Source organism: Lethenteron reissneri, chromosome 21 (genome assembly GCF_015708825.2).
Source record: "Lethenteron reissneri isolate LAM-NWPU_2019-01 chromosome 21, ASM1570882v1, whole genome shotgun sequence".
NCBI lineage: Eukaryota > Metazoa > Chordata > Hyperoartia > Petromyzontiformes > Petromyzontidae > Lethenteron > Lethenteron reissneri.
The window spans coordinates 5,961,389-5,982,488 of record NC_083799.1 but is presented as its reverse complement, the minus strand read 5'-3'; the positions used below and the strand labels follow the sequence as shown (position 1 = coordinate 5,982,488).

Genomic DNA, 21,100 nt, shown 5'->3' with positions numbered 1-21,100 from the left:
CACTGAACATTAGGGATTCTATGATGTAATTTGCAAGAGGAAAGCCATTGTGCTACATCATTGTCTAGACTTGAAAATGTACCCCCAAGTTTCTCAAAGATAGAGCAATCCTTGCCGACTGCACAAACTTGTCAGGTCCATCCTGAAAACTGATACTGAGGCTTTCCTGAGTACACAAATGTTAATTTTGCTATCGCCATATTCTCCCATTCAAGAGGATTACCTGTGGTGCAAAACATACACCATCTATTTTACTTTATTTACTTATAGAAATGTAATGCCAGAGGCCCATAGGACATACTTCCTGGATTAAATCATCCTCGGGCATGGGAGAAAGTATACATTTTTTACACTTGAATTTTTGTTATATTTCGTGATCCCTTTAGAGCAGTGGATAAGAGTACTGGAAACCCTGGAAAGGACACATTTCAAAGTGTAAATTTCAGCTTCATTTTTATTTTGGACAAAAAAACAAGTATTAGAACACCTAAGCAACATTTAAGAACATCTCTATTTTAAAATAATAACCAATTTATACTACAGAATCTGTTTTACACCAAATATTGAAATGCTTTTTATTCAAAATGCCTACTGCTTTTTCCTCAAGGGCTTTGTGAACAAGCCCTACCAAATCACTGGAGAAAGTTTTTCACTAAGGAAAAAAACACATTTTAGTTCTTTCTGTAGAGGATGAGAACCTCGGACTATTTACTTGCTTATTAAGTTATATAAATTGAATTGCAGAAAGGTCCACTGGCCATTTTCTTTATTAAATACTAAATATTGTTCCAAAAAAATATTTAAGAATAAGTACAATTTTTAAAAGGTAAAGAATAACATACCGAAAGTAACTTGAATAAAATATCCTGCAGTTTCTTTCAAATGGTTGCTACACATATAAAACATCTCCAATAAGTGTGCCTCAAAAGTTATTAACACAAACATTACTTATATAATACAGTCTATGACTACAGCAAGCCAGCTAAGAAAAGACACCGGCATAAATGTTTGCATCCCCTGCTTGCTGCCCTACGGTTTTGCCTTTAAAGTTGGCACATGATGTTCCAAATTGTGAAAGAAGTGATGGTTGAGGGCAGCCTTGGCCGAAACTCTCCTGGTTGGGTCGTATTGCAGCATTTGCTGTCACAAAAACAGACAAGGTACATTGCAACAATATAAATGTCCAAAACATAATGTGATATATTTTTTTTAGATTGCATTTTCAGACAGAATTTCAGCCAGTTTTAACAGTTTAAACACATTGATATTATTTTCCTTACCATGAGTAGATCGTGCCCAGCGGCGTCCAGGAGAGGCACCACCTTGGTGAGGTCCTGGGCACACCAACGTGGAAAGGAGGGTTTGTAGTCAGGCAGCTGCGTGATGCCCCGCCACACGGTCTCATCCGGTGTGCCCAGTGTGCGGAAGATGCGGAACAGCTGATCGATCTCCGAGTCACCAGGAAACAGAGCCCGCCGCGTCAGCTGAGTTTGTCGAAGGGAGAAGGAACAAATACGCAAACAATGTTACAGCATCGACAATGCACTTAAAAATTTTCCAAATAAGCAGTGCCATTTCATTTCCACCATAAGTGCAATCGAGGAAGTGCGCTTTTGTGAGCTGGCTCCACTGAGATTCCAGCCTTCGAATCTGGGTATCCACCCGTAATTAGGTTGTTAAAGTATAATCAATGGTCCAATGGCGGAGCCAGGAATTTCAGGTGGGGGGGGGCAACCCCTCCAGCAATGAAAAATTATAGTAAGGACTTGTCCCTTGTTTTTATTCGACGCGTGTGCAGCGATGGCGAGGGTCGAATTGGAACCGTGTGTAATCGGCATCACGCTCGCTTAAGGTATGCCTTCAGGGAAGTCGTGTACTGTACACGCAACTGCGTACAATTCTGAGTCACTTATAACTGCTTTGCCATTACGTATTGCCAATTATGGACTCGGACTATTGTCCTATCATCTCAGAGTCCCTGGCACGTAATAATATGCTACACAGTGGCAGTGGAGGTTGCAAAATTCCGATAGAAATTAGGGATTCCGATCGGATCACGTGCCCCCCCCCCCCCCCACTGGCTACGCAAAAAACCCCATTACATTCGTTTTTCACTTCATTTTGCTAAGTTCCAGCTGTGAGGATATATAGGTTTGACTGCAATGCAACTCTGTATGAGAATGTGGGAAAGACCAGTGCCACCAGGACAAGAGATCACTTGACAGGATCTGAGAAGTGGTTATATCTGTTTTCACAGGCCAACTTTTAAAAATGATTTTTAAACGATGCGCTACACAAAAGTTCTGAATTAATACAGTACTTTGTTTCATGACATGACACTGATAATACAATTAGAATATATTTAATAAAACGACATTACGCAATAAGTGCAACCAATTGAGCATGCATTTTCTCGTTAGACCATCTGAACATATGAATCTGCATCTTCTCCATTAGACTAATATTCTCCAAATTACTTGAAAGTGACCATTTAAAATAATACCACAGCTTAGTTACGTACTGCAATGTGGGGTTTATTTGTCCATGTACAGGCGTGTCTAGCTTAAAAATGCTAAACGAAAACTCGTTAAACGATCGTTTTCCCATTGACTCCCATGCATGTTAAAAGTTCAATTACGTTTCAGCCCCATTATGTTCTACTCTTAAACAACCTTTTTAATGTGATGAATACTTTATAATTTAAAAAAAAGTAATAACACAAATGAAATACTACACATGAAGAACCAGTGCTTGCAGGTGGCCTGGAATTTATTTGGAGGGTATCTACCCTTCAATATTAGTGGGTGGAGCGAGCAGCATGGGCCATGCAGGACCGCTGGTTTAATTATTACTCGCCACTGATGTTAGCCGAAGCTCGGAATCGAACCAGGGCTACTGGGTTCACTCCCACGATGCGGGGATGAGAGCGTGACTTTCTGTCCAGTGTTGAGTCCAGTACCATCTCAGCAAAGATGCAGCCGAGGCTCCAGACGTCGACAGCGGTCGAGTAGTACTTGCATCCCAGCAAGATCTCTGGCGCGCGGTACCACAGTGTCACCACCTGCAGGCAGCAGAAGCAGTGGTATGAGAGGCCCATGCTCCATGCCGCTATTTTTGGTGCGCCTTTACGCACCACCCGGCCTGTGTGTCAGGCCGGGTGGTGCAATCATTACGAGTGCACACATTTGCATATTAAAATGAAGGTCGACTCTGCCCATCATACCCTCCGGGGTAAATAAATTAGTTAACTGTGTAAACGGCTGTCCTGCAAAAAAACTCGTCACTTTCTTGGTAACCACTACATTGGTCTTCGTTACTATGAATCGTGTGCCAGTATAGGGCAGTACAGCAAGCTGACCTACGTATATGAATACTTGTGTTTTATCCATCGTGCATAAAGGTTTATCCAGGCACTCAAATTTTGTCTAAACAAAAACTTGATTCGAAGCTTTCGTGACTGCAGGAATTACTTTGGTTCTTTTGGTAAAGTCACGTAGAAGGAAATTTAATTAAATAGAATACCGATTGCAACACAAGCAACCATCAGATACAAATGAATGAGAAATAAACATAGTAAACTTGGAAATATAATGCAAGACAACACAGAGTCGCTAACGGGGGGTCGCTGGGACTGATTGGCCAAATTAGAGCCCAAATTTGTATTGGTGATGTGAAATTGGCTGGACCGATCTTGGTCTCTTCATCCCTCTCTGTTCTGTGCCTGTTGGATACGGATTTTCTGGGCAAGATGCCCATCAAAATCCTGATTGACCAGGGATGCATCGAATTGCCCTCGGGTCGGCGTATGGCATTCCTACCATCCCCCACGAGGTTGCGCACGGCATGCACCATCGTTCAGGCGCTGGCGTCCCGAACGGTGCGCAGATGTTAGTTCCTCTCCGCCTTCGGAAACCTCTTGATCCGGGTTCGACGGTGGGCGGTGTTCTCATAGGGCCTTGGAATACTGCGGTTCGAGGTTTGGAATTGGTTGGTGCGCAGACGCTGTTATCAGGGGATCGAGACCCGTTTATCCAAGTTTTGAATGCTGGGCTACACACGACCGTTATACCGCAGGGCACCGTGCCCGCTCATGCAAAGCCGTCGCTCCAGGCCGATTCGACGGTAGGCCATGTCGGAACCATGCCTTGGTCACAACCACGCTCCAGCCTCGATGAACAATGGTTGGATTCGCTCTGTCCATCGGCTGTCAATTTGTCAAATTCCCAGAGGGATAAATTATGCGCTCTGCTACTGGAATTTTATGATGTTTAAATTTGACATTGGATGCACTAAATTGTTGAAACATATTGATACGGGTGATGCTGCGCCCATCCGCCAGAATCTGTTCCGTTTAAGCCCTGCTGAGAAAGAACATGTCAGGTTGGCTGTCAATAACGTTAGCTGCCGACATCATCCCTCCATCCACCAGCCCGTGGGGAGCCCTCATCGTGCTCGTGAAGAAGCACGATGGTAGTTTTCGATTTTGTATCAACTTTCGCAGGCTAAACTCAATTTCAATAGCCGACGCGGACCCCCTCCCCCGTATGGACGAATCCCTTGATGCCTTGGTAGGGGCACGTTACTTTTCAACCCCGGACCTCTTGTCTGGCTTCTGGCAGCTGCCACTTGGCGCGGATTCTAAACCAAAAACAGTCTTCGCACGCCGCAGGGTCTGTTCGAGTTTAACAGATTACCCATTAGACGTCATTGTCTTCAGCTGTACTTTTGATGAACACCTGCAATGGTTGAGGGCAGTTTTTGTTAAAATAAATTGCGTGCGGCCAACTTACAATTTAAGCTACAAAAATGCCACCTCTTGCGTGAATCGGTGCGCTACCTTGGCCACATCGTCAGCCGGTCGGGTATTGCCACAGACCCCGAAAAAAATTATTGTCCGCTCATGGCCAACCCCGACATCGGTGGGGGAGGTGAGGAGCTTTATCGGTTTTGCGTCCTATTACCGACGATTTGTGGCGGGTTTGCTTCCATCGCCAAGCCCCTCCATGCGCCGACGGTCAAGTGCGTCAGGTTCCACTGGGGCGAGGATGTATTTAATTCACTGCGCGATGGGTTGGTGAATGCCCCTTCACTGAGCTACCCAAATTTCACGTTGCACTTCATTCTTGACACGGATGCGAGTAACACTGGCATCGGGGGCGTTTGTCGCAAATCGTTGATGGGGTCGAGCGAGTGATTGCATATGGGAACCGGGTATTGTCTCCAGCTGAACAACGGTATTGTGACATGTCGCAAAATGCTAGCAATCGTATTTTTCATTCAACAATACCGACCTTACTTGTACGGGAGGCACTTCGCTGTTCGTTCCGATCACGCCGCCCTTCAATACGTGCTGCGAGTTGACCAGCCATCTAGGTCAACTCTCACGCTGGCTGGAAATCTTGCAAGATTACGCATTCAGAGTCAAATATCGCAAGGGCAACCAGGACTGTAATGCCGATGCTTTATCTTGCCTGCCAACGACAAACAAGTGTGCATGCTTCCTGGGATCGGGTCGCTATAAGCAGCCGGTTGACAATTTGCCCCAGCACCTCGCTGCTACAGCCGAGATAGGTCCTAGGTTGGGCCCTGAGGGTACACTCACCCAGGATTTGTTACTCGGCCTGACCCGGGACGATTGGGGTCGCCTCCAGATGGAGGATGCTTCGCTCCTTAAGTTTCGCCGTTGGGCTAGTAAGCCTGCGAAAGGGGGTGACTGCAATGGTCTTGCGTCTTTTGTTTCGCGCGACGGCCTCCTAATGGCATGGGATGACAGCCTGCGACGATACACAATCGTTGTGCCCACCGTGCTGCGGGGTTAAGCCATTTGGGCCGTGCACGAATGTCTCTTGCATTTAGGGATGCACAAGACCTTGGACACACTCCCATTTCATTTTTTTGGCCCGGCATGGCCAAAGACGTGGCAGATTTGCTGCAGGGCTGCACTCATTGCACACGACGGAAGCCGCCTGCCCGACCAACTTGTCCTGCTCTGCAGTCCATCCAGGTGACTCGTGTCAACGAGCTCGTTGCCTTGGATGTCCTCGGTCCCTTTCCAGCCACTCCCCGAGGTAATAAGTACCTCTTCTTGTTTCTTTCGGTAAAGTCACGTAGAAGGGAAGTAATAAAATAATAAAAATAAAACATAATAAAACAATTCTCACGACGTTTCGGCTACAACGCAAGCAGCCGTCTTCAGGTGAAGAATGAGACACTACCAAACTAGGAGCTTATATATAAGCTGCATTGGGGGTTGAAGAGCGCCTTAACAAAAAGAATGTGCATGTGAAGAGGGATTTAGCATATTCATGGAAAATGCGTAGGCGTTGGGCGGGGGGGTGTCAAAGTCATATTATGCCCATGCATTATGCAGGATCAGCAGCAACCAAGGGGGGTGCAGGGATTAGCAGTAACAAAGGAAAGGAATGTTAATGATATGTAGCTGCAGTTACTCAACAACACGTAGAAAACTAAAGTATAAACTACATAAAAAACTAAAGTATAAACTGCATCGCACCATCAGTATACTTACTATACTCTATAATAAGCTGAGTTACTAACAGCAAGTAATACATTACAATTTTACCTCGTAAAAAATTCTATAATATGCTTCCATCTAAACCTTATTCTCTTACATCACACGAGCATATACCGTACTATATACTGCCATAGATAAACCCAACATTAAATTATATACTGTATTGCTGTAAACCAACCTATATCTTATACATTTAATATCACACTATGTATTATTCTACACACCCTAATGTGTATCGAAATGGTTTATTACGTCCTTCCAATGATTGCTGAGCCAGAATCCATCTTCTCGGTTAAAGTTGTCTCTGTGTTTGTATATGTGGATCGCCTCATGAACGAATCTCTCATGATAGCCAGATGGCTTGCAGAGAACCTCTGTCTTGGAGAAGTCAATATCATGTGAGCCCACTGAGTTGTAACAGTGATCTGCCACGGCTGAGGTGTTAGTCCTACCGTGTTTCAGGTCAGCTTTATGTTCACGGATGCGGTCCGAGACATGTCGTTTGGTTTCCCCAATGTAACTGCTACCACAGAGGCAACTTAGTTTGTAGACGCCAGGGTACTGTATGTCTGGAACCACATCTTTTACAGACGGTACCAGATCACGGATTTTATGTACTGTGTTGAATCGGACCTGGATCTTGTGTTTAATCAGGATTTTGGAGATCTTTTTTGTGACCCCAGCAATGTAGGGTAAGGTGATGGTCTTGAAAGGCTCCTCAACAGGATCCTTCTTGATGGTTGGAGTGATGGCTTTGCGGATTGTATAGTCGGAGTAACCATTTGCCTTAAGAGCTTGGCGTACGTGTTTGAGTTCACTGGAAATGTGTTCATGGTCGGAGATGCATTGGGCTCTATGATATAGAGTCTTGATGAGGGAATTCTTCTGAGATGGATGGTGGTGGGAATCCGGTTTTAGATAAGCATCCGTGTGGGTGGCTTTCCTGTAGACAGAGTGGCTCATTGAACCATCAGGTCTCCTTTTGATTAGGACATCCAAAAAGGGTAGCATGCCATCATTTTCGACTTCCATGGTGAATCTGATGGCTGGGTGTATGGAATTGATGTGGTCGAGAAATTGGTCTAGAGCAGGCCGGCCATGTGGCCAGATGACAAAAGTGTCGTCTACGTACCTCTTCCATAAGGTCGGGCGTAGAGTGGCAGTCTGGATGGCGTCCGTCTCAAATTTCTCCATGAAGATGTTGGCTACAACCGGAGATAGGGGGGAGCCCATTGGGGTGCCCTCAATTTGCTTGTAGAAGGTTCCATTCCAGGTGAAGTATGTATTGGTTAAGCAGTGTCTCACCAGGGGGGGTACCCCAGCATTCAGTCCTTGATGAACCAAGTCTTCAATGATTGCGATGGTGTCAGGCACAGGTACCTTGGTGAACAAGGAAACCACATCAAAACTGACAAGCAGGTCGTCTGGGGACAGGGCAATCCCCTTGATTGTCGATACCAGGTCAGTAGAGTTTAGTACTGCAGAGGTGGTTTTTCCAGTGAAAGGCCGTAGGATTTCGGACAAAAAACGAGCCAGTTTGTAAGTGGGGGAGTTGATAGTAGAGACAATGGGACGAAGAGGTGTATCTTCTTTATGTATCTTTGGCAAGCCGTACAATCTTGGTGGTCTGGCTGCAGAAGGTTTCAACGAGAACTGTTTGGTCTGATCAATTAATGCGGTTGAAGCAGAAATGATGTTGTTGGTTTTGGAGACGAGGCTGTTGGTGGGGTCTCTTTTTATTTTTGTATAGCTGCCATCGTTTAGTAGTTCTTGAATTTTGTTGTTGTATTCTATTTTGTCCATGATGACAGTGGCATTGCCTTTGTCGGCTGAGAGGATGACAATGTCATCCCTCTTTTTTAATTGAGCTAATTCAAAACGCTCCTCTTTGCTGATGTTGCTAGCTGGCATCTTAGCGTTTTTGAGGGTTACAGAGATTTCGGATCTTGCTACGTCTGCAGCGATGTGACTCAAGCCCTTGAGAGCTACATCTACTCGAGCAATTATATCATTAACTGGTATGTGTCTAGGTGTGACTGCAAAGTTTAGTCCTTTAGCTAAAACGGATTTCAAACCTTCAGAAATAGGACTGTTACTGCGATTAATTACGACTTTGTTAATATCTAGCTTTTCAATGTGTGGGTCCGGTTTCTTGTTTGAGAGGCGATTGAATTTGGAAATCAAGTTGTCCTTACATTTAGTCGACATAGCGGCAGCTGAAGAGGCAGTCATTTTTTCCACATGTTCCCAATCCGATGTGGACATTGTTACACTCAAAGATAAGTGTGATTTGTAGAGTGTCTTGTCTAACTGATCTAGTTCGGTGCGCGTAAGTCTGATTTTCTCTGAGATAAGAGCTAAGCTAGTTCTAGACAGAATTCGTTCCGCATTAGAAGAAGTTACAGCAGCAGATGTTAGTGTAAATGCGTTTGGTATTACCTTAGAGTCGCGGCATCTCTTCAGAAAGGTGAGACTGCCTCTTCAGCTGCCGCTATGTCGACTAAATGTAAGGACAACTTGATTTCCAAATTCAATCGCCTCTCAAACAAGAAACCGGACCCACACATTGAAAAGCTAGATATTAACAAAGTCGTAATTAATCGCAGTAACAGTCCTATTTCTGAAGGTTTGAAATCCGTTTTAGCTAAAGGACTAAACTTTGCAGTCACACCTAGACACATACCAGTTAATGATATAATTGCTCGAGTAGATGTAGCTCTCAAGGGCTTGAGTCACATCGCTGCAGACGTAGCAAGATCCGAAATCTCTGTAACCCTCAAAAACGCTAAGATGCCAGCTAGCAACATCAGCAAAGAGGAGCGTTTTGAATTAGCTCAATTAAAAAAGAGGGATGACATTGTCATCCTCTCAGCCGACAAAGGCAATGCCACTGTCATCATGGACAAAATAGAATACAACAACAAAATTCAAGAACTACTAAACGATGGCAGCTATACAAAAATAAAAAGAGACCCCACCAACAGCCTCGTCTCCAAAACCAACAACATCATTTCTGCTTCAACCGCATTAATTGATCAGACCAAACAGTTCTCGTTGAAACCTTCTGCAGCCAGACCACCAAGATTGTACGGCTTGCCAAAGATACATAAAGAAGATACACCTCTTCGTCCCATTGTCTCTACTATCAACTCCCCCACTTACAAACTGGCTCGTTTTTTGTCCGAAATCCTACGGCCTTTCACTGGAAAAACCACCTCTGCAGTACTAAACTCTACTGACCTGGTATCGACAATCAAGGGGATTGCCCTGTCCCCAGACGACCTGCTTGTCAGTTTTGATGTGGTTTCCTTGTTCACCAAGGTACCTGTGCCTGACACCATCGCAATCATTGAAGACTTGGTTCATCAAGGACTGAATGCTGGGGTACCCCCCCTGGTGAGACACTGCTTAACCAATACATACTTCACCTGGAATGGAACCTTCTACAAGCAAATTGAGGGCACCCCAATGGGCTCCCCCCTATCTCCGGTTGTAGCCAACATCTTCATGGAGAAATTTGAGACGGACGCCATCCAGACTGCCACTCTACGCCCGACCTTATGGAAGAGGTACGTAGACGACACTTTTGTCATCTGGCCACATGGCCGGCCTGCTCTAGACCAATTTCTCGACCACATCAATTCCATACACCCAGCCATCAGATTCACCATGGAAGTCGAAAATGATGGCATGCTACCCTTTTTGGATGTCCTAATCAAAAGGAGACCTGATGGTTCAATGAGCCACTCTGTCTACAGGAAAGCCACCCACACGGATGCTTATCTAAAACCGGATTCCCACCACCATCCATCTCAGAAGAATTCCCTCATCAAGACTCTATATCATAGAGCCCAATGCATCTCCGACCATGAACACATTTCCAGTGAACTCAAACACGTACGCCAAGCTCTTAAGGCAAATGGTTACTCCGACTATACAATCCGCAAAGCCATCACTCCAACCATCAAGAAGGATCCTGTTGAGGAGCCTTTCAAGACCATCACCTTACCCTACATTGCTGGGGTCACAAAAAAGATCTCCAAAATCCTGATTAAACACAAGATCCAGGTCCGATTCAACACAGTACATAAAATCCGTGATCTGGTACCGTCTGTAAAAGATGTGGTTCCAGACATACAGTACCCTGGCGTCTACAAACTAAGTTGCCTCTGTGGTAGCAGTTACATTGGGGAAACCAAACGACATGTCTCGGACCGCATCCGTGAACATAAAGCTGACCTGAAACACGGTAGGACTAACACCTCAGCCGTGGCAGATCACTGTTACAACTCAGTGGGCTCACATGATATTGACTTCTCCAAGACAGAGGTTCTCTGCAAGCCATCTGGCTATCATGAGAGATTCGTTCATGAGGCGATCCACATATACAAACACAGAGACAACTTTAACCGAGAAGATGGATTCTGGCTCAGCAATCATTGGAAGGACGTAATAAACCATTTCGATACACATTAGGGTGTGTAGAATAATACATAGTGTGATATTAAATGTATAAGATATAGGTTGGTTTACAGCAATACAGTATATAATTTAATGTTGGGTTTATCTATGGCAGTATATAGTACGGTATATGCTCGTGTGATGTAAGAGAATAAGGTTTAGATGGAAGCATATTATAGAATTTTTACGAGGTAAAATTGTAATGTATTACTTGCTGTTAGTAACTCAGCTTATTATAGAGTATAGTAAGTATACTGATGGTGCGATGCAGTTTATACTTTAGTTTTTTATGTAGTTTATACTTTAGTTTTCTACGTGTTGTTGAGTAACTGCAGCTACATATCATTAACATTCCTTTCCTTTGTTACTGCTAATCCCTGCACCCCCCTTGGTTGCTGCTGATCCTGCATAATGCATGGGCATAATATGACTTTGACACCCCCCCGCCCAACGCCTACGCATTTTCCATGAATATGCTAAATCCCTCTTCACATGCACATTCTTTTTGTTAAGGCGCTCTTCAACCCCCAATGCAGCTTATATATAAGCTCCTAGTTTGGTAGTGTCTCATTCTTCACCTGAAGACGGCTGCTTGCGTTGTAGCCGAAACGTCGTGAGAATTGTTTTATTATGTTTTATTTTTATTATTTTATTACTTCCCTTCTACGTGACTTTACCGAAAGAAACAAGAAGATGAATCCCTGCAGTCACGAAAGCTTTAAATCGAAATAATAAGTACCTGTTCGTTTGGGTAGAATATTTCACGTTGGCCAATGGCATGGCTGCTCCCAAAGCAGCAGCAGCCATCAGAGGCCTTTGTCCAGGGCTATGTCCTGGACAAGGGTGCTCCCGAACGGTTGCTGACCGACCAGGGAAGAAATTTCTCGTCCACCTTGCTGCGGGACATTTTCGACATGCTGGGCACGCAGAAAATTCGTACTTCCCCATACCACCCGCAGACTGATGGTATGGTTGAGCGATTGAACCGAACGCTCACCTCCATGCTTTGTCACCAGGTGAGCCAATCGCAGCTTGACTGGGATCTGCACATTCCTGGTGTCTTGGCCGCTTACAGAATGGCACCTCATTCGGCCATGGGCTACTCACCTTTTTACCTCATGTACGGCAGAGAGGTTGACCCACCTGTGGAGGTGCAGTTGAGTGTAAAACCGGCTTCACGAAAAACTAAATTGTCTGACCATATGCGATTTAACCTCCAAAAGTTGTTCGAGGCCAGGGAGGCCGCACAGGATATTGTACAGGTGTTGCGTTCCCAGTGTGTCAAAGTTCAATGGAGCCGCAGATGTTGGTATGTACATCCGTCGCACCTGAAACCCTTTGTCGCGCTGCGATTGTCCGTTTAACATTACTGGGGCAGAGCGCGTGGTGTGTCCGACGAGCCGGGTCGATGTCTGCAGAACATAACCCTCAGCGCAGCCATATTGTTGCACCCTCAGATGCCGAGGGAATGAGCCCCCCACGGCCGTCGTCACCGGCCGCTTCCTCGACATGGGCTCCGCCGCCGACCCGGATGTCGCCCAAGGGGTGCCGGCCTCTTGTCCCCCCTGTGAAACCCCCATTACTATACGACGGCCCTGCGACACGGACCCGTTCAAGGGCCCCAAGATTTTTATGACCCTTCCCCACACCCTCACACACCACGACGCGCACCTACCTTCGTCTCGGCCGGGGCTGCCACGGTTGGTGGCCCTCCTTGCCTGTGACTTGCATTCGGTCGTCATGTTGTTTTAATTGCGTGGGTCGTGGGTGCAGCGCCGTGACAGATTCGTGCGGATACCCTCTTTACGCGTTCTTGTCTAATTGTACATTTGTAAATAGTATAATTTTTGTACAGGTGGGCTGGGGTATTTATGTCGGGTTGTTCTTGTTGTGTTTTTCTTGAGGCACGCGTAATTGTTCTGTTTTTCACGGTTTTGGGGAATTGTTGCCAACCAGGACGGCTGGGTGCTACGGAGGTGGGGGGAGGGGGTAATGTAGTGGCATGGTTGGCCACGATCGCCACTACTCATAGCCGGCAGTACTCGCTCAAGCCAGTAGAGAGTATAAGGTAGACCGGACTAGCTCAACAGTAATGATGGGCACTTTTGGGCCGAGGCAATCCCTGGGGGGAGCATCGGGACCAACGGGGGCCTGGGGGATGAGGTCATTCTCCAGGGCCTTGGAGAAGGTTCTGGAAGGGAGGCGTGGCCAGGGCCGGAGTGAGCCGGGACCCTGTATATAAGCAAGGTCCATAAACAGCTCAGCTCAGTATCATCCGGCTGAAGACTGAAGATCAACCTGGAGCCTTGAAAAGAGAAGAGCCCTGTGGGCAAAGCCGAACCCCTGGGTAGGGTGAGGCTTGAGCTGTACCAGTGAAGCTCCGAGCTTATAACCAGTGAAGACTCCAGAGAAGACTCAAACCCCCAGCAGTGTAGGCATAGTGATTGCCCGAAAGAGGCAAGCTAGCCGGCTATGTATGACATCGGGTGAAAGGGGCCGTTACCCCTTTGTATTGTAGTTTGTCAAGTTGTAATACACGTGTTGCCTCAAAGCAAGCTTCCTCCAGTCTATTACCCACTACACATTTAAACTTCATCAGCAACACTATATAAAAATAGATTATTCACTATTTCAGAGCTTAGGTAACATTTTTGCAATGCAGTTGGATCTGTTTTATCGTGACTCAGTGAAGATCAGATTTTGGAACGTATTTGGGTCTAAAGCTGTACACTGAAGAGCACAGCCTCTCCACCTTGCCTCGTGTGTGTACGTGCGGAGCGGCACTCCGAAGGCGCGCGCCAGCCCAAAGTCTGCCAGCTTGATGGCACCGTCGGCGTTGATGAGCAGGTTCTGCGGCTTGAGGTCACGGTGCAGGGTGCGCTGCGCATGGCAGAAGGCGATGCCCTGCAGCAGCTGGTGCATGTAGCTCTACCAACAATGGCAGCACGTACGCAACAAAACAGGTCCCAAGCGTAACATTATTGAGAAATTATTACATGCATTTTGTGCAATGCCTTAATTTCAAGCATTTAACAACTATAGAGAATTAACTGTGTTCCTGGGACTGTGAATACTCAAATGCGTGTTTTAGATGTTATTTAGCATCAGCATTGCCTCAAAATTCAACTCACGACTTGAAGATAAGCATACATTACCCCATATCTGCATCAAACTGGATACCCAGTTAATCAGAAACATTTTAAGTAACTATTGTTATGATAATCGACGTGCATGTTTTTATTGGGCCCAGACACAAATATATTGGCTACTGGTTATGTAAAGAAAAAAATAATTGATCAAATGCTAGAGTGGACCTCATTAAGAATCTGATCAAAAGTTAATTGACTATTAAAGTAATGTTTATGCTCAGAAATGAAATAATGTCGACATGAATGCAATCAACTTGCATTCATTAAAGCATACAGGATGCCTCTGGTGTCTACATAGATTTAAAAAACATTTACTCAGATAATAGGATCTGCCAAGTGTCCCCATATCAACGTGAATAGGAGTTATTATTTACTTGCTACAAGTATTTACAAATAAATGAGTACTCCTCAAGGGGCATTATTCCAACATTTCCCTTCATTTGCATTAATCCAACATGTCCCTTCATTTACAAATACATTTTTAAAGGATTATTTAGCAAATTTAAGCGAATGTCATCATTACTGGTAGGCATGGATAACTTAACAAACGTCTACTACAACCACCAACTACCCTCATGACACCAGGGATTTGGATACTGGAAACACCTCCATGGGAAAGTTCAGCTGGTCTCTTTAAATTATGTTTATACTAAAACCAAAAGAGAGATGTGTCCAGTACATCAGAGTAAAGTCAGTTGCTTGGTGTCGTGATGTGTACATTTAGAAGAGAGAGAGCAAACGAGGGAAGGAGAGTGCTGTGCATAAGAGGAAGCCTAGGGTGGTCTAAGTAGATAATGTGGATACTGAAGCCATGGTGAAAGTGTATGGAACCTAACAATTTAGTGCCACAATAGGAGAAACTTTACCTTGACCAGTGGCAGGGAAATCCCTAATGGGGGTGCATTGTCCATATACTTCTTGAGGTCCTGGTCAAGGAACTCAAACACCAAGTACAGCTTGGTCTCACTGTGAATAACATCCAGGAGCCTGCAAATGGATAGATACAATTCGGCCCCCACAGCAGGGTATAGCGATGCATTGATTGATATCAATTCTAAAGTTGTGTGTATTGGATTCGTGTGTATGACCCCCCACAACCACTCGTGGCCACCACACTCACGACAATGTAAAAGATGAATTCTTAAATTGTGACAATTCATCGAATGGCTGAGGTTGGCCATCGCTATATGCATAACAAGCAAGATTTTGTACAATTTCATACTGTAGTAATCTCAAATTACCAGGTAATAAATAACCTGACCTAATTTATCAATCACAGATGTTGTAGAGTATTTGAAACAATGCATAACATATACATACGTTTGTTGTCAAGCAATTGGTGAGGCACCACAGGGGCATATTTGTGTATTTGCTGTATTGCTAAAGCTTTGTAGGCTGAAGTGATGCATTGCTGTTTGCCCATATTTGTGCACCCGTGACATTTAATGCCACTGTGAATTCAGCTCTCCATGGTGATAGTTTTTATAGACTACAAGAGATTGAGGGCAGCTAACATGTCAACTCGAAAGCTGGGTGGGCCCATCCTTGTTTAATAACACAGCAAAGCCACTAATGCCACAATTGTACATGCATAATAGAACAGAAAAGCCTTTAAACATTACACACTTGTTGTTTGTGTGATGTGCTAATACAAAATTACACTTACACTGCTGAATCGTCATTGTATAAGGTTGTTCAAAACAATATACATATTTGGTCCTATTTCCAATGTATTTCAATTATTGCTATCCACGTCCTATCATAAAACAAAAAATGTATTTGGGTGGCTGAGTCAAAATTTCAATCCAGGATCTTGACCGTGCCACCTCAACAATCTGACCAAAGCCAACTACACACGAGAGCTGCTGACACAGCATACACATCATAAAGCTGCATCAGTTACCTTGTGCACAATATAACCGGATTGATATAACTATGATTCTACAAATGAATTTGTTCAGGAAGCCTGATGGTCAATTTTAAGTAACCTGTTCTTTTACAGCATCAGTTTGTCTTCCTCTCCAAGTGGAGGGGCAATGGACAGTTGCCTCCAAACATTCCCATGAAGAGCAGGTTAATACGGCTTGGCGATGTTTACCATATAAATTGGCCATAGACCACATATGGCGTATACATTGGCCACCTGAAAAAACGATAAGTGGAGGGCTGTGCATTAAATGACAGCGATCAATGACCAAAGAACTGCAAAGCTGGGTATCGCATAAGAGGCTAGATTGCGGCGACGTTTATGTTGAACACAAGTAGCCAATAAGGATGTACTTGACTGACTTTTCAAATCTATGGGTTTAGTACACTCACATTGCCATCAACAGCACCATCTATGAACAAACTGGGCCTGGACAGCTAACGGCTGTCGTCACAGAGGCGCGTTACCTGACAATGTTCGGGTGGTTGAGCTCTCTCAGCAGGGCGATCTCCCTGATGGCCGTGCTGGGAACTCCCTCCGTCTCCCTGCACGGGGATCACCAACGATGCGCCGTCACTTTTGCAAATTAATTAATCCTAGCTGGTCTCTTGAGTTCTCACCTGATTAAACAAACTTGAAATGTTTAAAGTTAACGTTTTGCAATTCAAAATTGGAACATGCGGCCAAAAAAATAAGTCCTGTAAAATGCGACAGAAATATGAACCCATAAACAGGCGCTTGTATCTTCCATGAGTTCCTTGTCCTCGTCTCGCTAGTGGGCAGATTCCAGTCTCCATTTATTCAACACGGACGCGTCCATATAACACGAGTGAAATACATAATGCAGCAGCTGCTGTTGTATATTGTCTTATTATGCAGTTGCTGTGGTTATATTGGAATGCATTTTCAAGTATGTATTGGCCGAGGTTGTTATTATCGCACTGTGCGATGAACCTGTCAATCTAAGTCCGATTCTCATGCATGGCGAGTTACATCTGAACCAATCTTGGGGCCGACCTCCTTCACCAAAACTCAATGAACAGCGTCAAGTATCGGCAAACAATCGGAACGGAATTGGGAGGACTGCGTCCAGTAGTGTATGAACAAGGTGTTGTAATGCAGTGCGTATTTGTAATTATAGTAACTGTGGGTTTAACTTGGTAGCTGTTATAATGTATGTACTACTGTATGTATGTCGAACTTCTTGCGCACCGTACTAGCCAACCGTGATAATCGTAGGTACGGGGAAAGGACAACAAACTAAAAGTTGTTAAGACTTTGCAGTAGCCGTGGTTAGAACGGTTGCTTCGGGTCTAATGCAGTAACTGGAGTTATAAAGCAGTAGCTGCTGTTACTCGGTGGCGGTACTGTATCACATCACCGATCGTTGGGCTGGAACCAGACCGTCTTACGTGTCAAGGCGAATCTTCTTCAGCGCCACCGTCTCTCCCGTCATCTTGTGGCGCGCCTTGTAGACCACCCCGTAGGTGCCCTCGCCTATCTTCTCCACCTTCTGGAACAGGTCCATGATGCCCTGCTCGGGTTTCCCGAGTCCTCCCGAAAGAGACTTCGCCATGGTAATCTCTGTACAGCAGGCGCGCACTTGATTTACCGAGCGGTGTTGAATGCAACGCTAGTCTCTTATGCAATTTTACTCGTAAACAAAACGAAAAAACTTACGAAACAAACAGCTTAAATACCGCCCGTTGCTTCGCGGTCTTTCCCGTGTTCGGGCAAGGCTGTGCTTTACGGAACGCGAAGTTAAAGGCCGTTATTGTCGTTGTTCAGCGCATTACAGCAAGCGGCGCGCCGCTGAACGCGCGCCAACGTCGACTTTCCCGCGCTCTGCGCTTTCCCGCCAAATCCTCACGGGCGCACTCTGCCGACGTCATCGCGACGATGTTGTCGGATTGGTTGGAGGGGTTGATGACACGGCGGCGGTGGTGGGGGGGGGAGGGGCCTTGGCACAAGCGTCGTGGTGACGTCACCGCCACTGGTTGTTGTCACATAGTTCATGGGGTCGCCGCGAGAATATATCGCGATATATCGTGCGACATCGACATCCACGATAATCGTATCGTCAGTTTGTTTAAACTAAAAGTAAACTCCTGTATTTTTAAATCCTTTATATTAAGTTCGCGTGCTTGCTTGCGTGCTTGCTTGCTTGCTTACGACCGTGTAAATCTTTCGGTCGTTTTATAACCCACTTCCCATGATCCAATCGAGTTGACATTTTGCACACAGACTCGTTGTGCGTGACAATTAATGTTCGTGAAAAATTTTTCCAAAATTTTACACTTTATAGGACAAAAATATTATATTTAATTACCAATTGTTTAATACTGCAGACAATCGTCTGACCCATAGGTGGCAGCCATCTCAAGCCAGAGGACGAGAGGACTCTAGCCGCCACGCATATAAAGGATTTAGAGTGAAAAACTTTGTTTTTACGGGTTTACTTATTTGTTTTTTACCAGGTAATATTGTAATATTGAGCAATATTGCTTTTTATTTCCCAGAAGCGACCTGGCCACGAATGATATCTCAACGAAGAGGCTAATCGTCGTCGCCATGTGGAAATGTATAGCAGCCACATACTCTTAAATGCTTGATGTTGATTCTAAATGTGGAGAGGGAAACCCACAGAGGACTCGGAGACAAATCCACGCGACTACGGGGGGATAGAGACACTGCAAACTCCTACTAGATATTACAGCAGGCGTCAGGGTCGATGATCGAACCCACTACCACCTGTATACCAGGCGAGGTAGTCAACATCTCACCACCGTGGGTGCCCACACTGTCAGTGATTACTGTTGCGCGTGTAATAATTATTAAGTTGTAAAAGAAGTACAGTGTCTGCCACCCGTGTGTTTCAAACAACACGCATTCCTGTCGACCCCGTATCAGTGCCTACCATATTACAGACCAATTTAGACCTTATTGGTTACCCCGTGCCCCTAAACATCTCAACGTTCATCGTCGGGGCAAACAGAACTCATCAGTCCTGGTTCAGCCCCATAGTCCATGGGCTAGGATATAAATGGGCACTGCCTAAGGTGCCAGGAGTTTGGTGGAACAATGTTTTTATTTCGTCAATACTGTATTTTAAGTGAAAGCAATTTATAATTGGAGAAAAATATGATAAATCTCTGCAGTAAATATATAAATGATTACAATTCATTTCCTGTCTATTGGCTACTGGTTATGTAAATAAAAATTATTTGATACAAATTATATAAAAATGCTAGATTGGACCTCATTAAGAATCTGATCAAAAGTTAATTGGCTATTAAAGTAATGTTTATACTCAGAAATGAAATAATGTCACCATGAATCCAATCAACTTGCATTCATTAAAGCATTCAGGATGCCTCTGGTGTCTGCATAGATTCAATTGTTACAATTCATTTCCTGTCTCACTTGTACTGGTTTGCCCCGACGGGACATCTGTGAAAAAGAGCTTCATCGCTCATCGGATTTCTTCAGGATAAATAAAGATTCAGATTCCAAGTTTAATTAGTATCAAAAATAGAGGGTTTTTTTGGGTTAGACCGCATACGTATAAATGTGTCGTTATACCCGCCACCACCCGACACAGCCAATTAGTAAGGTTTGTCACATAAACAAAACATGTAATGTATTTACTAGTACAGTACACTGGTGTCTTGGAGAGTAAACCCACAACATTAATAATTAGAGTATGACGTTTCGCCAGTAATTACAACTAACATCATCAGGCGACAGCCAGATTTGTGGAGAAATCATCCTGTTTTGTTCTTCAATAGAAGGATAAATGCTTATAATAATTACATTTATATAGCGCTTTTCATCTAGGATCTCAAAGTGCTGTACATGACAGCAGCAGCAGACACTCAGCATTAAAATAACATAAATACATTTGAAGAATCATTCGTTAATTGAACTAAAAGTTTAATAAGCGGAAACATCACCTGTGAGCCAATCAGGTGTGAAGGCCAGAGAGGGTGGGGGGGTTATGTATGTATATAAATGACAATGGCTATCCTATTACCGGTTGGGTTATTCTTATGGCTGCACATTATGCATGCACATTGTGCTTGTACATCCAGCCGTTTTTTGTGTGCACGAAAATCGCAGTACCTTGTTGGCACGCGTGTTCCGCCACTGTCGACAGTTATATTTGGGAGTATTTAATATTCTTGTGGTGGTATTTTAGTCTCATGCTGATCATTCGTCCTGTCTGAGCAATATAGATAGTATTTGCCACAAGAGCAGTTATTCCGGTACACACCTTCTGTTGATAGCTTCGGTAATACATCTTTAGTACCAGAAATTAGTTTCTGTATTTTATGTACCATGCCAAATCTCCAAAAATCTAGGCTAGTTTATCAGTTACTCCCGCAGTACGGTATTTTAATAGTTTTAATTGCTTGGTCAGTTTCAACGCTTTTGCTATTTGATTTAGTTTTGGCATTCAGTGTCCTGTTGATTTGTCCATCATTGCAACTGTTCAATTGCAGCGCTTTAACATGTTTCATTTCACTTCTCAGACTCTCGCCATCTGACACTTTCTTATCCCGATGTATGAGCATCTTGATGAGAGGATTTCTGTGCGGGGGTATGGTGTGACTGCATTCAGATAGAAGTCAGTGAGCATTTTCTATCGGTAAACGCTGTGTATTATTTTACCAATCGGCCGCCCCAGAGCAGAATATCCATAAATCGGAGAGTTCTGGGTCCCTGTGGCCCAGGCACCGCGGTGCAGTTACACTATCTGTACACTCAATAACTATACCACTGGTCGTTCGGTATTATTGTTGGAATGCATTCTGTACAACTTGGACAAAAGTACAATTATTGCAGCTCTTGTCTGACTCAAGGGCGCATCATGTGATGGCCACGAGTTTATGTGCATGCACATTACATGACCATCTCAACTGTTTGCCAAGTGGACATGCATTGATGGGTTTAGTGTTTGATTTTATTAATTATTTTGCTCCCTTGAAGCCACGTGGGCAGTCCGCCAAAGCGGCCACATGACAAACC

The 21,100-nt window shown here is 44.5% G+C and overlaps 1 protein-coding gene across 3 annotated transcripts; it reads right to left on the bottom strand.

The window, feature by feature from the left end:
- Positions 1–436: 436 nt before the first annotated feature.
- On the bottom strand, positions 437–17,937 carry LOC133345127 (cyclin-dependent kinase 2-like). Of its 3 annotated transcripts, XM_061555620.1 has the most exons (8): positions 17,753–17,937; positions 17,485–17,656; positions 16,540–16,617; positions 15,012–15,132; positions 13,754–13,924; positions 2,960–3,061; positions 1,281–1,484; positions 437–1,140 (listed from the first exon to the last, which is right to left on the bottom strand). In XM_061555620.1, the coding sequence occupies exons 2-8, from the start codon at positions 17,646–17,648 to the stop codon at positions 1,030–1,032; spliced, it is 951 nt and encodes a 316-aa protein (XP_061411604.1). In that variant the 5' UTR covers positions 17,649–17,656; positions 17,753–17,937; the 3' UTR covers positions 437–1,029. The 3 variants fall into 3 exon arrangements, with proteins under 3 accessions (XP_061411604.1, XP_061411603.1, XP_061411605.1); XM_061555619.1 differs by having other exon boundaries at positions 17,485–17,937; XM_061555621.1 differs by lacking the exons at positions 13,754–13,924; positions 15,012–15,132; positions 16,540–16,617; positions 17,485–17,656; positions 17,753–17,937 and adding an exon at positions 12,325–13,745.
- Between the last annotated feature and the right edge of the window lie 3,163 nt (positions 17,938–21,100).